We start from the raw sequence: 20,140 nt of genomic DNA on the forward strand, positions 1-20,140 counted from the left end.
TTGGGGCGTTGCCAAATCAGAAGAAGGCTCCAGAGAATCAGGCCTTGCCGGCCCCTCCTCCTCCCTTTGAGTGGGTGCCAGGGAGGGAAAGGGCTCAAGAGAAGCAGGGCTTGCCAGGTCTTCTCCCTCACTTTCTGAATCATCCGAGTCCAGGAGTCCGGGTCCAGGAACCTGGGTCACAACAAGAGGTCTCCAACCTTGGCAACTTTAAGCCTGGCGGACTTCAACTCCCAGAATTCCCCAGCCAGCTTCTGGGAGTTGAAGTCCGCCAGGCTTAAAGTTGCCAAGGTTGGAGAGCCCTCTTTTAAAGGATCCTGGGATCTGTTTCCCATTCCTAGCAGGTCCCAGGAAGGCCGGTATTCTTCAGTCAGAATAGAGTTGGAAGGGACCTTGGAGGTCTTCTAGTCCAACCCCCTGCTCAAGCAGGAGACCCTGTACCCGTGATGGTGAACTTATGGCATGTGTGCCACAGGTGACAGGTGTACCACAGGTGGCACGCAGAGCCATCTCTGCGGGCACGCGAGCCAACGCCCAGGTCAGCTCTACCACACATTCCTGCGAGGCTCCCACCAGCCAGATGATTTTCAGGTCTTTGCCAGGAGACGCAGGTGCAGAGGGTGGGTGGGTTGCGCGCAGGGGGTTGGGGGATGCAGTGCCCCCCCAACCCCCATTTTGTCGTGTCCCACTCCTCCGCTGATGGCCGGGTCAGGGAAATCCGAATCAGGTGTGCCTCTGCAGCTCTGCCAAAGTCCTAGCAAAGTCCTCAGGGCAGGCAGGAGACCAGAAAGTGACTTCAGCAAGATATGTTTAGACTTTGCCTGACTCAGAGACTGCCAGAAAGCAGATCCTTTATATAGGCCATGGGGTGTGGCTCCATGACTCAGCACTTATCCAGGCCTGCCCCTCCCTTCCTTCTGACGCCGCCTATCAATTCTTCTGAAGCGAGGGTCACTCCAATCGGCAGCTGTTGGTAATAAACCTTCCTCAGGCTCACATGCTGTGGAGGAGGGGGAGGGGTCTAGTTGCTCCGTTTGCCTGGGCATGGAGCCAGAGCTGGGGGCTGAAGATACTTGCTCTTCTTCAGCCTGTCTGGGCATGGAGCCAGGGCAGGGGCCGGGAGATGCCCCCTCCTCAGCCTGTCTGGGCATGGAGCCAGGGCTGGGGCCGGGAGGCATGCTAGGACATTCTTCAGCGTTCGGAAGCAGATAAGCAGACCCCGGCTGTGGTGGTGAGATTGGACGAGACACAATACATTTTTGGTTCCGGGAGACTTCAGGGAGGCCTGCTAGCTCCCCCTGCAGGGGTCATGCGCAGGGGGAGCACGGCTTATACGCGCATGCATAAGGCGTGGGGGAGTGCGGAGGGGTTGTGCGCACATGCACAGGGAGCGGGGCCTGCGTGGGGCATTGCATTATGGGTGTCGGCATGTGCACGCGCGCTTTCGGCACCCGAGGAAAAAAAGGTTCGCCATCACTGCCCTATATCATTTTTGTTCTGTCCCCCCACCTGAGTCCGGGAGGGTCAAGAAATGACTCAATTAGCCGGCAATTGAGTCCACTGCAGCCATCAGCTCTGGCAGCAACCCAGCGAGCGTCTGCCAAGGTTTTTCTGTTATCTTTCTTGATGCTGGCGTGTCAACCAGGAAGTCAGGAATAAACAGCACTTCAGCTCAAGTTCTCTCCAGGCAGCTGGATTTGTTCGTCACGAAGCAGTATAGCAGCCCATCCTGCTTTTGTACCCTGTGGGGTGTGGCTCTGTGACTCAGCACTTTCTAGGCCTGCCTCACCCCTGCTTCTGTTGTTCCCGCCTCTCTTGTCTACGAAACCTGGGATCTAACCAGGACTGATTGTCCTCAGCTGGGTCTGAAAGTGTTTCCTGGGCGGAAGGAGATACAGGAGAAAGAGGCCTCGTCACCTCTTCACCCTTCTTCCTGTTATTGTAGGTCCGGACCAGGTCGGTGGGTGAATGCGTGGAATACTATTACATATGGAAGAAATCGGAGCGGTACGACTACTTCACTCAACAGACGCGGTTTGGAAGGAAGAAGTACGTCCTACCTCCTGAAGCCGCTTGCTGGCCAGAGAGTAATGTTTGGTGTCACTGGCCATTGATGGCGAAGCATGAATCCCCACGGAATTGCGCCCAGAGCTTTTGACCCTAATCCTTAGGTGGCTTGAGTCCAGAAATCTGCACATGGGCAGCTGAAAGCTGGAAATTAACACACACACCTTTGGTAAAGTCAGAATCTGGTAGAGTACAGGTAGTCCTTGACTTACAACCATCCGTTTAGTGACCTTTTTGAAGTTACTAAATGGAAGGGAGGGAGGGAGAAGGGAAGAAAGGAAGGGAGGGAGGGAAGAAAGGAAGAAAGGGAGGGAGGGAGGAGGGAAAGAAGAGAGGGAGGAAAGGAAGGAGGAAGGAAGGGAGGGAGGGAGGAAAGGAAGGAAGGACAGGGAGGAAAGGAAGAAAGGAGAGAGGGAGGAAAGGAAGAAAGAAAGGGAGGGAGGGAGAAGGGAAGAAAGGAAGGGAGGGAGGAAAGGAAGGAGAGAGGGAGGAAAGGAAGAAAGGGAAGGAGGGAGGGAAGAAAGGGAGGGAAGGAGGGAGGGAAGAAAGAAAGAAAGGAAAGGACAGAGGAAAGGAAGGGAGGAGGAAAGAAAAGGAAGGGAGGGAGGGAGGAAAGGAAGGAAGGAAAAAAGGACAGACGGAGAATGCAATATTGCAGGCTGACTCTGCCCACTGCCAGGAGTTTGATCCTCACCAGCTCAAGGTAGACTCAGCCTTCCATCCTTCCGATGTCAGTAAACTGAGCACTCGGGATTGTTGGGGGCCAGATGCTGACTCCGCAAGCCACTCAGAGAGGGCTGTATAGCACTGGGAAGCGGCATATAAGTCTAAGCGCTTATTGCTATTTGCATTTGGTTTCTAATTTCCAATTGAGCTCATGCTGGACAGAGACAGCCAAAAGGCAAAGAGTGGGGGGGGGGGGTGCCATCAAATGGCCAGGTCTACCATAGATGGAAATTTTTAATCTTTGGTTTAATCCTACAAAGCCTCGTACGATTGCAGAGTGTGGAAGACTCTGAAAACTACAGGTAGTCCTCGACTTACGACACTTCATTTAGTGACCGTTCAAAGTCTACAACGGCACTGAAAAAAGTGACTTAATGACCGTTTTATACAATTACGACCTTTGCAGCAGATGCACGATAATGTGATCTAAATTCAGATGCTTGGCAGCTGGGTCATATTTATGACGGTCGTTGTGTCCCAAGGTTACGCGATCCCTTTCTTATGACCTTCCGTCAAGCAAAGTCAACGGGGAAGCCAAATTTACTTAACCACCATGTTATTAACTTATTAACTGCGTTGATTCACTTAACAACTTTATAGCAAGAAAGGTCGTAAAATGGGGCAAAGCTCGCTTCATCGATGTCTCATTTAACAACAGAAATGGGGGGGGGTCAGTTGTGGTCATAAGTCGAGAACTACCTGAAGACTGCTTGGTTCGTATGGAAAAACCACCTACATGTTTCCCCGTCTTTTGTCTTCTTCCGTCCCTCCAACTCTGTAGGGATTACGTGGATAACTTTTTAGATGGCGGGGAAGTGGAAAGCGCCAGCCGCGCGCGAAGCTCTCCGCCCATTGCGTCAGCCGCTGGCTGCCTGGACTCCTGCTTCAACCCGGATCATTTAACAATGGAGACCGCAGGTACGTTTTTACAAGATTGGCACGTCTTCTCGATCCCAGTAAACCGGGGTGGTTAGTCCTGCGTGTGTTCTGATCTAGGCTTCCCAAGAGCATGAAGCAGACTCCTTGTCCTGACAAGAACCCCTTTTTATTAAATGACTGTGAATTCCTCTCATTCACATCCAGCAAAGTCTTTCAAGGGAGAATGTACAGTCACAGACCTTACCTGGCTTGGAGAGCTGCCAGGCCGGTATCTTCAAAACTTGGCAAGGAGTCACGGACCAATTAAGCAAACTAATAGTCTTCCCCTCCCAGTTTGCTCCTCTTTTATTCCCTCTGGAAGGGGCCATTCATCATCCACCTGTGGCCTTACTCCCAAGTTGACCCTTGTTCTTTAGCTCTTCCCTTCGTCTGGCAACTCTGCGTATGCGCACACTGGGAACAGGCTCCAGCTGTTCATCTGCCTCACTGATGCCTGACTATGAAGGTAGCTGATAACTGTCATATGGCCCTGGCTCCCTCTCTGCCTCCGACGCAGAGCCCTCATCAGAGCCTTCCCCAGACTCCAGGACTGGCCCAGGTTCCTCCCCCAACCTCCTCACTGTCCGAATCTACTGCCAGCCTTGCTGGCCGCTGGTGGCCCACAACAGCATGTGGGTGCATCAAAAGAAAGAGAGGTAGGATCGCTTGTGTCCTAGGAACAGAAACCCTGCGTGGATTTAGATAAATTCCACACTAGCTCCTAGACCTCGAGAAGAAGAAGAAAAAACTTTTTTTTTTCTGGTAAAAAGTTTTATTTTCATTTTCCAACAACCTATTCAATATACAGTCTCTTATTCAACATTAATCATTAACTTTCATTTGTTACTTATTCGGACCTGCCCAGCTACCACTTCCTTCCTTAACAAACCTTTCCTCCTCCCTTCTCTACTTTCTTCTACTTTCTTCATCCTTCCTCTCCTTCGCTTTTCTACGTCCTCTCCTCTTTCCCTACTCTTCTCTTCCACCCTTTCTAACCCTCTCTCTTTCCCCTTTCTTCTTCCTCTCCTTTCCCCTTTTCTACCTCTCTCTTCCTACCTACTTTCTTCCTTCACTCCTCCTCTCCTCTTCATTCCCTTCTGAAATGGCAGCTGAGCAGCCCCGCTTTCATTTCAAATTATTTCTATTTCTTAATTACATATCTTCAATCATTCCTTTACATTGATCCTTCATCTTCCCCCCCCCCCCCCCCTCCCACCCCCCGAGACTTCCCAGAACAAAGTACAGGGTATAAAATTAACAATCATAAATTAAAATACAACATAAGTCAAATCCATAGTCACTCCTCTCTCTAAGACCTTAACTCCCCTTCCAAAAACAAAAAAATACATTCTTCTTCCAGTCCATTATATATCAGTCCATTCCACTCCTAAAAACTTCAGAATCTTCCAATTAAGTTAGTATTTCCAGTTCATCAATAAAATATCTTCATCAATTAAGACCAAATATATATCCAATCTTCATCGATCAAGACCAAAACGATATTCCATCTTCCAGTATTCATCAGAAATTCTTCTATAATATACCTTTCTTCCTTAAACAGTGTCCCAAATATAATTCATATTTCCAACTTAAATTCTTAAATTTTTATCCAATCTCCAAAAGTAAACAATATTCTATCTTCTCATATCTTTAATATCACTTACATAAATCAAATAACATTGTTAATATTAATATTTCTTCAATTTACCTTACATCTGTCAGATAACATTATTAAAATTATAACTTATATCCAAAATATATCAATTATAACAATTAAATTCTATTTAACCAGATACCAACATTACAAACTTGATGCATTTCTATGTTAAATTTATGTTTTTACCAACAAAGAAACAAAGGAAGACTAGTATAGATCTATTTCAAGCTATTTAGCTCTCATTAAGCTGGCAGAAATAGCCAACACTACGGAAGATAAGCTTAAGATATGGAAGGATCTTGATAGAATTGAACATTGGGCGCTCTCTAACAAAATGAAATTCAATGGTGAAAAAAGTAAGCTTGTACATTTAGGCAAGAAAAACAAAATGCACAGGTACAGTATATGTGGTACCTTGCTCAATAGTAGTAACTGTGAGGGGGATCTTGGAGTCCTGGTGGACAACCATTTAGATATGAGCCAACCGTGTGCAGCACCTACAAAAAAGCCAACACAGTTCTAGGCTGCATAAACAGAGGGATAGACTCAAGATCACATGAAGTGTTAGTGCCACTTTATAATGCCTTGGTAAGGCCACACTTGGAATATTGCATTCAGTCTTGGTCACCATGATGTAAAAAAGATGTTGAGACTCTAGAAAGAGTGCAGAGAAGAGCAACAAAGGTGATTAGGGGACTGGAGGCTAGAAAACATATGAAGAACGGTTGCAGGAACTGGGTAGGCCTAGTTTAATGAAAAGAAGGACTAGGGGAGACATGATAGCAGTGTTCCGATATCTCAGGGACTGCCCCAAAGAAGAGGGAGTCAAGCTATTCTCCAAAGCACCTGAGGGCAGGACAAGAAACAATGAGTGGAAACTAATCAAGGAGAGAACCAACCTAGAACTAAGGAGAAATTTCCTGACAGAACAATCAATAAGTGGAACAACTTAAGTTGTGAATGCTCCAACACTGGAAGTTTTTAAGAAGATGTTGGATAACCATTTGACTGAAGTGGTGTAGGGTTTCCTGCCTAAGCAGGGTGTTGGACTAGAATGTGTGTAGGCAACCTATGGCTCCAGAGCCGCATGCGGCTCTTTGGGCCCTCTGCTGTGGCTCCCTGTCCCATCACTGGTTGGCCCCACCCCTCATCTCTTTTATTTCTTTTTTGGATATTTTTGGAAATCCAGGCTGGCTGAGGAACGATTGCCAGCCACAGCGGAGGCTTCCCTTTGGGCAACCCTCCTCTACCTCTTCCTCTCGTGATCCCCTGGCTGGCTGTGGTGGAGCTGGGAGCATGCGCACGTGCACGGAGACCCTCCTCAAGCAATCATGCTATCATGTCACCCCAGTCCTTTTCACTACATTAGCCATGCCCAGTTCTTTCAACTGTTCTTCAAATGTTTTAGCCTCCAGTCCCCTAATCATCTTCGTTGCTCTTCTCTGCACTCTTTCTAGAGTCTCCACATCTTTTTTACATCGTGGCGACCAAACCTGGATGAAACATTCCAAGTGTGGCCTTACCAAAGCATTATAAAGTGGTATCAACATTTCACGTGATCTTGATTCTATCCCTCTGTTTATGCAACCTAGGACTGTATTGGCTTTTTGGGCTGCTGCAACACGCTGCTGGCTCATATTTAAATGATTGTCTACCAGGAGTCCAAGAGTCCTCTCACAGTTACTACTGTTGAGCCATTTAAGGGAAAGGGACAAGGATTGTGTTCTCCCCCTCCGACCCAAAGGACTGTTAATGTGGTCCCGCAGATAACCTGGCCCAGTGCCATATCTATATTGCTTAGCTACCAGACCGAAAAAGCTTAGGGCAGTTTATGAAATGCAAGTGGTACTGAATGAATTGGGATTTTTCCCCCCCCCTCCTTACACCCCCAATCCCCTGCAGAGCCATTGAGCATTGAAAGCGCAGCCTGCAGCCTCGGCAGCACCAGCGAATCCGGGCACGGCTACGAGTGCAGCACGCCTTCAGAAACAAACTGTTCCTTCGACCCCCCCGAGGAGGTGCCCCCCGCCAGCCGTGTCCCAATGTACCTTCAGCACCCACCAAATCCCTCCGAAGCCGGATTCTATCAGATGGCTGCAACGGACAAGCAGGAGGAGCCCTTGCGGTGCTCGGGAGAAGCGATTACCATGGACTTCACCCCACTCCCCGAGAGCGTCACAGAAAGGTTACCTTTAATTTCCAGCCACGCGGGACTGGAGGGAGTTCCAGAGACGTTGGAGGCTCCTGCGCAAGTGTCCTTAGCTGTCCCCGATTTCAGCCTCCTGGGTCTTGGAGAAGTCGATAGCCTTCTGACCACTCAACAACCCTGTCCGGCGCCCGTGGCCCATTCAGACTCAGTGTCTCAGTGACAGCGGCCATCAAGAGATCCTTTGCAGGCCAGGAGCTGACTCGGATTCTGGGGGAGACAAGAGACCGGAAATCTTGGCTCGATGATTATCTTTTCCTGGTCCTCGGTGACAAACCTGCTGCTCCTCCCCTTCCGAAATCCGAGGAACACCGGTTCCCCGCCAGCCAGCCCTACCCCTGGCAGTTCCAGTGTCTCTCCGGCAAAACCAAACACCTCCGTCACTATCTCCTGTGCAGCTATCGCAGGAGCTGGCCGAAGGGAACTGTGGCCCCCATGGGGTCATCATGGACGGGGACCCCCCCCCCTCAAAGCCATGCGGGACAGACCGAGTCTTCCCCCACCCCAGCCCCACCCGCCGTCTCCACGCTCAGCCAAACCCCCCAGATTGCCAGGGGAAGGCGCTTCGGCCCCAGAACGGACACTCTGCAGGGAGGGAGGGAGGCTGGCCGGCTGTGAGCACTTTGAAGAGGGAGGGGGCTGGACGGGAATGGAATGCAAGGTTTCCTGGAGCGCGGGAACTAGACGTAAAAATGCATCGGGTCCCTAATCACCGGAGCAAAATAGGGTAGAGAATGCCTGAATTTTAAGTTTCATCAATGACAGAATTGGTACCTCTCCTAGTTCAGGTCTTTTCCGTACACCTAATTCGATGCGGGTGGGTGAGAGCGTCCGAGTGCATTGCTACACATGCACACAGGCGCACGTGCGTATGCGGGACGACTTGTTGCCAAATTTTGTGATTGCACCCTGTGTTGTTAGAACGAGTGGAAACCCTGTTGGGTCGTGTTTTCTCCTCCCTGTGACCTCTATCTGGTGAGGGGATAGCTTCCTCAAAGTCAGATGCAGTTTTGGGGCAGAAAACAGTCCAGAAGGGAGGGGGCACGTCTCTCCGATCCTCATGTTTCTCAACCCTGGCAACTTCAACTCCCAGAATTCCCAAGCTGGCATTTTGTGGACTTCAAGTCCCAGAATTCCCCCAGACAGCCATGCCGGCTGAGGAATTCTGGGAGTTGAAGTCCACCCGTCTTAAAGTTGCCCTCGTTCAGGAACATTGCCCTACAGGAATTGCTTACAAAGTGTGTTTTTTTTTTTTCCCCCACTTCTGATAAAAGTCACATTTAGTGAAGAATCCGTGCAAGTAGGGAGACAAAAGAGTATGGATTGGAAAAAAGAGGAATTTGGCCTAGCAGCATCTTTGGTTGGTATTAAGTGCCCCCCCCTTTTGTCCTTGCCCATCCCCCTTCACACACACCCCAAAAAAAGCATACATTCCACGTTTAGCAGAGTGATTTCAGGCAAGGGAAAGTTTTTTGGCGGAGAACCCCACCCTCCGATTTTATTGTCTTTTATTTTTGCTAGAGAGAGATATTTTTCACAACCTACTACTCCATTCGCAGCAGTTCTAGCACTGCTGCTTCTTCGGTGTGCCAAACTGAGACTTGGAGGGTGGGTGAGGGGAGTGCGGAGAGGAGTAAGAGAGGGAAGGGGAGCACGGAGAGTTCTCTCTCCACCCTCCCACCCTTCCAAGCTTGGTTGTTTTGACCGCTCCGAAACGTTGGCAGGATTAGCAAGGACAAAGACAGTGCCATACTTCCAGCTCCCTTCTCCACGCTGTTCTTAGATTGCATTTCAGATCCTTTCCTTTTAAAAAATTTTTAAACCGTGAAGTCCCGAAGAGGGGGTATTGCATTTATACTCTTAAAAGAGAACATCCCCACCCCCACCCCAACTCCCCTCCCGATTCAACGAGATAAGAGACAGCCCAAGCTTTGCGTTCTTCCCAATTTTATATAACTGGAGCCTTAGAACACGTAAAAATGGAAATGAACAGGAAATGAGGACACCACCTTATCCCGTAATCCCCTACCTTGCTTCCATCCAATTACTCCATCGTTTGTGGCAGGGGTGAAGTGCTTCCAGTTCGGACCGGTTCGGGTGAACCAGTAGTAAAAAAACGCTACCAGTTTGGGCGAATCAGTATTTCCGACGATCAGCTGTGACGAGCGATTTATATTAGCTAGAATCGTCGGATTTCCTGCTTTCTAGTTAATCTAAATCGCGTGGCAAAGCGGATTCCCCTGCCCCCTCGCTGTCGGTAGCAGATTCACCGAACCCGTAGCAGATTCACCGAACCCGTAGCAGACTTCAGAGGATTTCACCGCCGGTTTGTGGGCTGTTTCTGCCCTGGATATTTTGGTGGAAGCGAAAATGGGTGCAGGAGGGAAAGCCAAAAGTTTTTATTTTATTTTTTTAATCGTTCTGGATCCAGTCACAGAGTTAATCGTCCTTCATCCTCCCCAGCTTCTTTTGAAGGGGAAGGTCAATGGTTCTCTCATGCCTCTCCCATCACAGACCTTGGAGAGCCTCTCTGGAAAACAGAGAGCTTGCAGAAACCAGGCGCCAGGTCACAGGGAAGGAAATGAATTCCAAAATGAAGCAGTGATGACAAGATGGGCTGGATCTGCTTTTAGGGACCAGCGCTGGGTGGTGGACAGAGCGAATCAAGCAGCGATGCTTGGTTGGTTGAGCTGAGAATTTGATGTCCTGCAATTAAGGGTTTCCTTGCAGCTTAGCGGGGATGAAACCCCTTTTAGGACTGTCCGAGAATTTTTTTTTCCCCTCTTCCTGTTCTTCGCATTCAGTGCTCCTCTGGATTCAGTGAACCCACACCCACCCACCCACCCCCAAAAAAAGACCTGGTTTCTGATGAGTTTTATCATAGCATTTGCAGCAAAACAAGAATTCCACTCCTTTTTCTAACGATCTATATTCTTTTCTTCCTTCTCACTCTCCCCCCCCCCGCCCGCCCGCCTTTCTCTTCCTCATTTTAATCCTTGATTATTCTGGGATTCTGGATTTCGTCACCCGCTATGTCGCCCCAGACCGGTCAATCTTCAACTCTCAGGGTTAACATTTCTTCCATGGGGCTTCACGTGTTCAATCATTGCTCTGGATACCGTAAGGCGAAAAGCCCCCGCCGCCGCCCCCCTCCACACCCCGTTTTGAGCATGCCTGTCCATTCCTTTGCACGGGGCTGGGTCTGTCCTTTTGAGGAGCATAATACCGTCTTTTTCAGAGTATAAGACACACTTTTTTTCCTCCCCAAAAGAGGCTGAAAATTGGGGTGCGTCTTATACACCGAATGTAGCCCCACCGGCCCCCATCCTTTGGCCTCTACCTCCCAGCAATTTGCCTCCTTACAGCAAACAGCCCATTTCAGCTTCAGCTTCAGCACAGCCTATTTAGCACAAGCAGCTGATTGTCGGTTGGATCGGCCTCCCGGCGATCAGCTGTTTCAGGCTGCAAGGATTGCCATAGCTTATTGCCGCTTCTGCGCACCCCATTTTCAGCCTCCGCCTCCCGTTTTCAGACTCCACCCCCATTTTCCGCCCGTTCTGGGCGGCGGGAATCAAAATGGGTGGAAAATGGGGTGCGAGGAGGCCAAAAATGGGATACGGAGGCCAAAAATGGGGTGCGTGGAAATGGCAATAAGCTATGGCAATCCCTGCAGCCTGAAACAGCTGATCGTCGGGAGTCCGATCTAACTGACAATCAGCTGCTTGTGCTGATCAGGCTGTGACGAAGCTGAAACAGGCTGTTTGCTGCAAGGAGGCGAATTGCTGGGAGGCAGAGGCAGATTTTTTCCCCCCCTTGTTTTCCTCCCCAAACGCTAGGGAGCGTCTTATACTTTGGAACATCTTATACTCTGAAAAATATGGTAACTTGATTTCTTGGCATGTCCAATGCTTTCTGAAACGTTCCACAGGATCACGTGTAAACCCACCCAGGACAAAACAATGTATTGGTACATGATTTCTCAGGTCACCCAAAAGAGTTCCACATTCCCCCTTTTTAGACCAATGTCCAGAATGCTTTTCTTCTCTTGCTGCATTCCTAGGTTCAACCAATAGGGGGCAGAGGTTCTGCCGGCGGATTTCCCCTGTTGGCAGAAAGTTGCAATTGGCAACAGGAAGCTCTTGTGTGACCTTTGCCCTTCGCTGTATTTTTGAGAAGGGTCTTGGGCCATACATGTTTGGGCCCTTCTTGATGGATGTATTCCCCCTACCCCAATCAAACGCCATTAATCCAGCGCCTCTCAACTCTGGCTACTTTGAAGTGTGGGACTACAACTCCCAGAATTCCCCAGCCAGCAAATCTGGCTGGGGAATGCTGGGAGTTGAAGTCCACCTATCTTAAAAGTTGCCAAAGTTAAGAAACACTTGATTTAATGGAAGCAGCCATCAATCCGTACAATCCCCTTTGTTCATAATGCCCTTTCTCAAAAGAATATATATATATATATATATAAATATAAATATAAATATAAATATTTTGCTCCGATGAATCCTTTGAACATCTTGTCCCCTCGCTTCCTTTGTAATGGCCCTATTTCATTCCTTCTGTTTTAATATTTGAAAATGTCTTATTTATACTACGAATTTTCCAAGTTTGTTTACATTGGGGATTTTTTTAAGGACTACCGTGCTAATTGGGGAGGGGAGGGATGGGATGGGGGGGGGAGGGAAGGTTGTTCCTCAAAAGAAGAAAATCTTTATTCATTTATTTTGTTACGAAGTGTTCATTTATCTTCGTTGCCTTGTTTTGTTTTGTTTTCTTTTCATCCTATTTCCTGGTTGCCACTCTCCCTGCCCCATCTCTCCCCCCCAACCCACCCACTGCTGAAGCCGCGGAGAGTTTTCCACTGTGAAGTGATATTGCCTTGAATACCCTTCATTTATTTATTTAATTAAAAGCATAAGTTTGTGGAGGGGAAGAAAAACCAAATGGGAGACTTGTGTCTTTTTTTAAAATATATATATATATATATAAAAATAAATATATATCTATATCTATATCTCACTTTCTTTCTGGTCCCCTTTCCCTTTCCTGATTTGTCCTCTGCCCTTTTGCCTTCTTGCCTTACTTCTCAATATTCTAGTTCTTATTTATTTATTTATTTTGCCTTTTTTTTTCTTTTTTTTTTGGCATTAAGGTGCCTATCACTAAGGGGGACGCGGTGGCTCAGGGGCTAAGACGCTGAGCTTGTCGATCGAAAGGTCGGCAGTTCAGCGGTTCGAATCCCAAGTGCCGCAGAACGGGGTGAGCTCCCGTGACTTGTCCCAGCTTCTGCCAACCTAGCAGTTTCGAAAGCATGTCAAAAATGCAAGTAGAAAAACAGGGACCACCTTTGGTGGGAAGGTAACAGCGTTCCGTGCGCCTTTGGCGTTGAGTCATGCCGGCTACATGACCACGGAGACTTCTTCGGGCAGCGCTGGCTCTTCGGCTTTGAAACGGAGATGAGCACCGCCCCCTAGAGTCAGGAACGACTAGCACGTATGTGCAAGGGGAACCTTTACCTTTACCTATCACTGGGACAGCTTGGCTGCCTCACCGGAAGAGTTCATATATAGGTAGTCCTCGACTTCACGACCACCCTTGAATCCAAAATTTTGTCCAAGATAGTCGTCCAGCGAGCTTTGCTCCGTCTTAACCACCACTCTTGCCACAGTTGCTCAGCGAATCGCTGAAGTTCTTAAGTTAGTGACACGGCCGTTAAATGAATCTGTCTTTCCCATTGACTTTTGTTTGTCAGGAGGTCGCAACAGGGGATCACGTGATCCCGGGACATTGCAACCGTCTATAAATATGAAGCAGTTGTCAAGCGTCTGAATTTTGATCGTATGATGCTGCAAATGGTCATAACTGTGAAAGACGGTCGTAAGTCCCTTTTTTTTCAGTGCCATCGGAACAGCTGCCAAACGAACTGTTGTAAGTCGGGACCCTTGCAACCATCCTAAATGAGACTCAGTTTCTAACTCTCTGAATTTTGATTACGTGACCATACAGACACTCGGCAACGGTTGTAAGTGTGAAAAATGATCATGTCACTTTTTTCAGCAGCCTTGTAACTTCGGTCAATAAGTGAACTGTTGTAAGTTGAGGACTACCTGTACAGTGGGTCTTTTGGGGGGTGGGGTTTCAAACTGGGCTGGGGAATTCTGGGAGTTGAAGTCCACCCATCTTCAAGTAACCGAGTTTGAAAAAAACTTTTGGGTTACTAATCTCCACAGCCCCACACATCACCTTTGAGGGAAGCGGGACGAACTGTTTTATATATATAACAACAGAGTTGGAAGGGACCTTGGAGGCCTTCTAGTCCAACCCCCTGCCCAGGCTGGAAACCCTACACCATCTCAGACAGATGGTTATCCAACATTTTCTTAAAAATTTCCAGTGTTGGAGCATTCACAACTTCTGCAGGCAAGTCGTTCCACTTATTAATTGTTCTCACTGTCAGGAAATGTCTCCTTAGTTCTAAGTTGCTTCTCTCCTTGATTAGTTTCCACCCATTGCTTCTTGTTCTACCCTCAGGTGCTTTGGAGAACAGCCCGACTCCCTCTTTGTGGCAGCCCCTGAGATATTGGAACACTGCTATCATGTCTCCCCTAGTCCTTCTTTTCATTAAACTAGACATACCCAGTTCCTGCAACCGTTCTTCATATGTTTTAGCCTCCAGTCCCCTCATCATCTTTGTTGCTCTTCTCTGCACTCTTTCTAGAGTCTCAGCATCTTTTTTACATCGTGGCGACCAAAACTGAATGCAATATTCCAAGTGTGGCCTTAGCAAGGCATTATAAAGTGGCACTAACACTTCACGTGATCTTGATTCTATCCCTCTGTTTATGCAGCCCAGAACTGTGTTGGCTTTTTTAGCAGCTGCTGCACACTGCTGGCTCATATCTAAATGGTTATCCACTAGGACTCCAAGATCCCTCTCACAGGTACTACTATTGAGCAAGATGCCACATACATGGTACCGGTGCATTTTCACCAACTGATTGCTGTCTGGCCAACATCTCTCACAGAATGCATCATAGCTGCTGTATCTTCGAAAGGGTTCTTTGAGGTCATGCAGCTCACCCCCTGCTCATTCACTCTCAGATGGCCCGTCCATCTCTTCAACACCATCCCATGAAACGAAGTTTGAAAGCGCTTACTGTTTGATAGTTTTTAATAAATTCAACCAAAGTCTGGCCTTCCCGGAATTTTAAATCCATACATTCGCATTCTGCAGACCTAATATTTGGTTATGGGCGCTCTCTCTATGATGTAGTGCAGGTAGTCCTCAACTTACAACCAAAATTGAGCCCGACATCTATGTGGCTAAGCGAGAAACTTTGTGAGCTTCGCCCTGTTTTATGTTCGACGGATCACTGCAGTTGTTAAATTAGTAGCACAGTCATTAAGTGAATCTGGCTTCCCCAAAGAATCTTTTGCTTGTCCGAAGGCCGCAAAAGGGGATCACGTGATCCCGGGACAGTGCAATGGTCATATATGTGAGTCAGTTGTCAAGCATATATAAATCACGTGACCTTGGGGATGCTGCAATGGTCAAAAGAATGAAAAAGGGTCACAAGTCACTTTTTTCAGCGCCGTAACTTGGAACGGTCACTAAGTGAACTGCTATAAATCGAGGTCTCCCTGTATTTTCAAATCCTGAATCCAAATTACAGGGGCAACGATGTATGTAAGGAAATGAGTAGCGAAGAAACCAAAACTAAAGGCACTTTGGGAGGGTCAGTGGAAAACCTAAAGGCTTAGATCAGGAGTCAGCAACTTGCGGCTCGAGCTGCATGTGGCTTTTTCACCCCTCTGCTGCGGCTCCCTGTCTCTCAAAATATGCGCCACAACCGGCAATAGAATTTTTTTATTGGCCAAGTGTGATTGGACACACAAGGAATTTGTCTTGGTGCATATGCTCTCAGTGTACATAAAAGAAAAGATACCTTCATCAAGGTACAACATTTACAACACAATTGATGGTCAGTATATCAATATAAATCATAAGGATTGCCAGCAACAAGTTATAGTCATACAGTCATAAGTGGAAAGAGATTGGGGATGGGAACTATGAGAAGATTAATAGTAGTGCAGATTCAGTAAATAGTTTGACAGTGTTGAGGGAATTATTTGTTTAGCAGAGTGATGGCCTTCGGGAAAAAACTGTTCTTGTGTCTAGTTGTTCTGGTGTGCAGTGCTCTATAGCGTCATTTTGAGGGTAGTAGTTGAAACAGTTTATGTCCAGGATGCGAGGGGTCTGTAAATATTTTCACGGCCCTCTTCTTGATTCGTGCAGTATACAGGTCCTCAATGGAAGGCAGGTTGGTAGCAATTATTTTTTCTGCAGTTCTAATTATCCTCTGAAGTCTGTGTTTTTCTTGTTGGGTTGCAGAACCGAACCAGACAGTTATAGAGGTGCAAATGACAGACTCAATAATTCCTCTGTAGAATTGGATCAGCAGCTCCTTGGGCAGTTTGAGCTTACTGAGTTGGCGCAGAAAGAACATTCTTTGTTGTCCTTTTTTAATGATGTTTTTGATGTTAGCTGTCCATTTTAGATCTTGCGATATGATAGAACCTAGAAATTTGAAGGTTTCTACTGTTGATACTGTGTTGTCTAGTATTGTGAGAGGTGGAAGTATGGAAGGGTTTCTTCTAAAGTCTACCACCATTTCTACGGTTTTGTGTGTGTTCAGTTCCAGATTGTTTTGGTTGCACCACAAGGCTAGTTGTTCGACCTCTCGTCTATATGCGTATTCGCCATTGTCTCGAATGAGACCAATCACTGTTGTGTCATCTGCGAACTTCAGTAGCTTAACAGATGGATCATTGGAGATGCAGTCATTGGTATACAGAGAGAAGAGAAGTGGGGAGAGCACACAGCCTTGGGGGGCCCCTGTGCTAATTGTACAGGTATTTGATGTGATCTTGCTTAGCTTCACCTGCTGCTTCCTGTTTGTTAGAAAGCTTGTGATCCACTTACAAGTCTCTTCCGGTACCTGTAGCTGGTTTAGCTTAGTTAGAAGAATGTCTGGAATGATGATATTGAATGCTGAACTAAAGTCTACAAAAAGGACGCTTGCATAGGTCTTTGGAGACTCAAGATGTTATAGGATGTAGTGCAGAGCCATATTAACAGCATCATCTGTTGATCTATTTGATCGATATGCAAATTGCAAGGGGTCTAACAGCGGATCCGTGATGGTTTTCAGGTAGGAAAGCACTAGCCTTTCAAAGGTTTTCATGACTACAGATGTTAAAGCAACTGGTCTGTAGTCATTCAGTTCCTTGATGGTGGGCTTCTTCGGCACTGGGATGATGGTAGAGCGTTTGAAGCAAGAAGGAACATAACACATCTCTAGTGATTTATTGAAAATATGGGTGAAGATGGGGGCCAATTGGTCAGCACAGACTTTTAAGCAAGAAGGAGTTATCTTTTCTGGGCCTGGAGCTTTTCCTGGCTTTTGTCTGTGAAATAGGTCCTGCACTTCCTTTTCTGTGATCACTAGGGGTTGTGAACCCAATGAAATGGGGTCAGTTGTAGGAGGCTTGGCTGTTGTTGGTGTGTCTGAGATGGGGGTTGTGGAGATAGGTGGCTGTAGTTTCCTTTCAAACCTGCAGTAAAACTCATTCAGGTCATCTGCCAGTTGTTGATTACCTTCAGCCTGGGAAGGAGGTTTGCCATAGCCGTGATATTTTTAAGAGTTTTCCACATGTTTGCTGGTTCATTTGCTGAAAACTGATTCTTTAGCTTTTCAGAGTAGCTTCTTTTTGCTGCTCTGATCTCCCTTGTTAGTGCATTTCTGGCCTGATTGTACAGCATTTTATCACCTTTTCTGTAGGCCTCCTCTTTGGAATGTCGTAGCTGCTTAAGTTTAGGTGTGAACCAAGGTTTGTTTTTACTGTATATTTGCAAGTTCCTTGTAGGTACACATAGGTCTTCACAGAAGCTGACATATGATGTTACAGTATCTGTGAGTTCATCCAGGTCTGCAGAGGTATCTTTAAAAATATTCCAATCAGTGCAGTCAAAACATGCCTGTAGCTTTAATTTTGATTCCTCCATCCAGGTCTTCACTGATTTAATTACTGGTTTTGTGGCTTTAAGTCTTTGCCTGTAAGCAGGTACAAGGTGAATCATGCAATGATCAGAGTGTCCTACAGCTGCACGTGGTAAAGACCGATAAGCATCTTTTAGTGTTGTGTAGCAATGGTCTAGAGTATTCTTGCCTCTGGTGGGACAATTGAAAGTATTTTGGTAGCTCTTTCCTTAAGTTTGTCTTGTTTAGATCTCCCAAAACAATGGCCAGTGAATCAGGGTGTTTGGCTTCAGCCTCCATGATTTGGTCAGCTAGAGTTCGTAATGCCTTGTTTACACAGGCTTGTGGTGGGACAAAAACAGCAATTAGAAGAAATGAGGAAAATTCACGAGGCGAATAGTAAGGTTTGCAGTTGATAATTAGAGTCTCTAAATTATTGTCACAGAATTTGTAAATTATTTTTTTTTTTTGTTTACATTTATACCCCGCCCTTCTCCGAAGACTCAGGGCGGCTTACAGTGTATAAGGCAATAGTCTCATTCTATTTGTATATTTTTACAAAGTCAACTTATTGCCCCCCCAACAATCTGGGTCCTCATTTTACCTACCTTATAAAGGATGGAAGGCTGAGTCAACCTTGGGCCGGGCTTGAACCTGCAGTAATTGCAGGCTTTGTGTTCTTAATAACAGGCCTTACCAGCCTGAGCTATCCGGCCCCTCATTTTAAAATCTTGACACCAGTTTCTGCTAATATATAGGCATAAGCCGCCTCCTTTCTTTTTACCAGATGTTTCTGGAATCCTGTCTGATCGTTCAATCTGAAACCCTGGAATGTTCAGGCTGCTATTTTCAATTGATTCATTTAACCAGGTTTCAGAGAAGCATAGGACTGCTGAATTGCGAAAATCAGAATAGTATTTGTTTAAGAGGAGTATTTCATCCATCTTATTTGCAAGTGAGCGTATATTTGTTAGGAAAATTGAAGGCAGAGGAGTTTTAATGCGATTTCTTAGCCTGATTAAGATCCCAGATCGTTTACCTCTCTTCTTTCTCTTCCGTCGTTTGGTTTTTTTAGTAGTCCATGGCTCCGTGGGAATTGCCTCTTCCTGTGTTAGAATCTCCTCCGTGTTTGTAAAGACAGGCGGGGGTGAGATCAAAGAAAGCTGCTCCTTAAAGAAATGTTCCTTAATTTTTAGCAGATGGTCTCGTGAGTAGGAAATCCGTAGTGAGTCACAGAGAACAATTAGAAATAAAGAAACAATTAGAGAGCATTTCACCGAGGCAGCCTTCGTCGGCGCCATCTTGGCTAAATGTGCGACACCCTCCGGCACGTGATTTATTGAGCTTTTCAACCCCCGGTAGGCCAACCATGGATAAATCCAAGAAAAGAAAAGTTTCAGAAAAAAACAGGACGTTCAATTCAAGTACAGATGCTCGTTTTGTGGCCACTCAAGAAATAGTCAGACACAGGAAGGGGTTTGTGGCTCCCGGTGTTTTCTTTTCTGTGGGTCCACATGGCTCTGAGCGTTTAAGGTGGCCGACTCCTGGCTTAGATTGAGGCCTGAGCTTGGAATCTCACTCTTGGCCACTTTTAAAAGAGGTGGACTTCAACTCCCAGAATCCCTCAGCTAGCAGTGCCTTATACAATGTAAGCCACCCTGAGTCTTCGGAGAAGGGCGGGATATAAATTCAAATTAAAAAAAAAAGAATAGGGAATTCTGGGAGTTGAAGTCCACAAAGTCTTAAAAGTTGCCAAGGTTGGAGACCCCTGATCCAGGTCATGGTTGTCCCGAAAGTGCTTTTTTCAGGAGGCAACTGGACTTTCTTGGTTTTTCTTTTGAAGACGTTTCGCTTCTCATCCCAGAACTTTCTTCTTCAGCTCTGACTGGATGGTGGGGAATGGAAAACTTCCGACACTGGAAGTTTTTAAGAAGAGACTGGACAACCGTATGGTATGCATTGCGACAGGGCAGTGATGGCTAACCCGTTTTTGTTGTCGGGTGCCGAAAGCAATACATACACAACCCCCCCTGCACGCCCCACCCCCCCTGCACATGTGTGTGTGACACACACACACCCCGTTTACCCCACCCCCACGCACGCACACGCGAACCCCACATGCTCCCCCTGCACCCATTTTGGGTCTGGTAGACCTCCCTGCAGCCTCCTGGGAGCAAAAATGGGCTGCGGGGGGGGGGCTCCATACCCCCCTGTGCGCCCCTTTTTGGGCTTAGTAAGCCTCCTTGCACCTATAACCCATAATGCAATGTGCGCGTGTGACCCAACTGCGCTCTCCCCTGCTCCACATGCATGAGCACGGTGCTCCCACATGTGCCCCAACCCCCCACGCATGCACGGCAGAGCTCCAAAAATCAGCTGGCCAGCGGGAGGTGGTCATGCCTGCGCGATGGAGCTGAGCTGGGGCGACGGCTCGCCTGCCTGCAGAGAGGTTCCCCATCATGGCGATAGGGTCTCCTGCTTGTGCAGGGGGGCTGGACTAGAACAGGGGTCAACAACCTTTTGGAT

At 47.2% G+C, this 20,140-nt stretch overlaps 1 protein-coding gene across 1 annotated transcript in view; it reads left to right on the top strand.

Moving 5' to 3' along the window:
- Positions 1-12,186, top strand: part of MIER2 (MIER family member 2) — a 100,475-nt gene extending 88,289 nt beyond the window's left edge. Inside the window, exons 11-13 of the mRNA XM_058163564.1 lie at positions 1,943-2,046; positions 3,572-3,708; positions 7,268-12,186. Of these exons, the coding sequence (XP_058019547.1) occupies positions 1,943-2,046; positions 3,572-3,708; positions 7,268-7,734 (708 nt within the window). The 3' untranslated portion in view covers positions 7,735-12,186. The remainder of the gene's footprint in view (positions 1-1,942; positions 2,047-3,571; positions 3,709-7,267) is intronic.
- The last annotated feature ends 7,954 nt before the right edge of the window (positions 12,187-20,140 follow it).

This window comes from Ahaetulla prasina, chromosome 1, assembly GCF_028640845.1.
Source record: "Ahaetulla prasina isolate Xishuangbanna chromosome 1, ASM2864084v1, whole genome shotgun sequence".
In the NCBI taxonomy this organism is placed as follows: domain Eukaryota; kingdom Metazoa; phylum Chordata; class Lepidosauria; order Squamata; family Colubridae; genus Ahaetulla; species Ahaetulla prasina.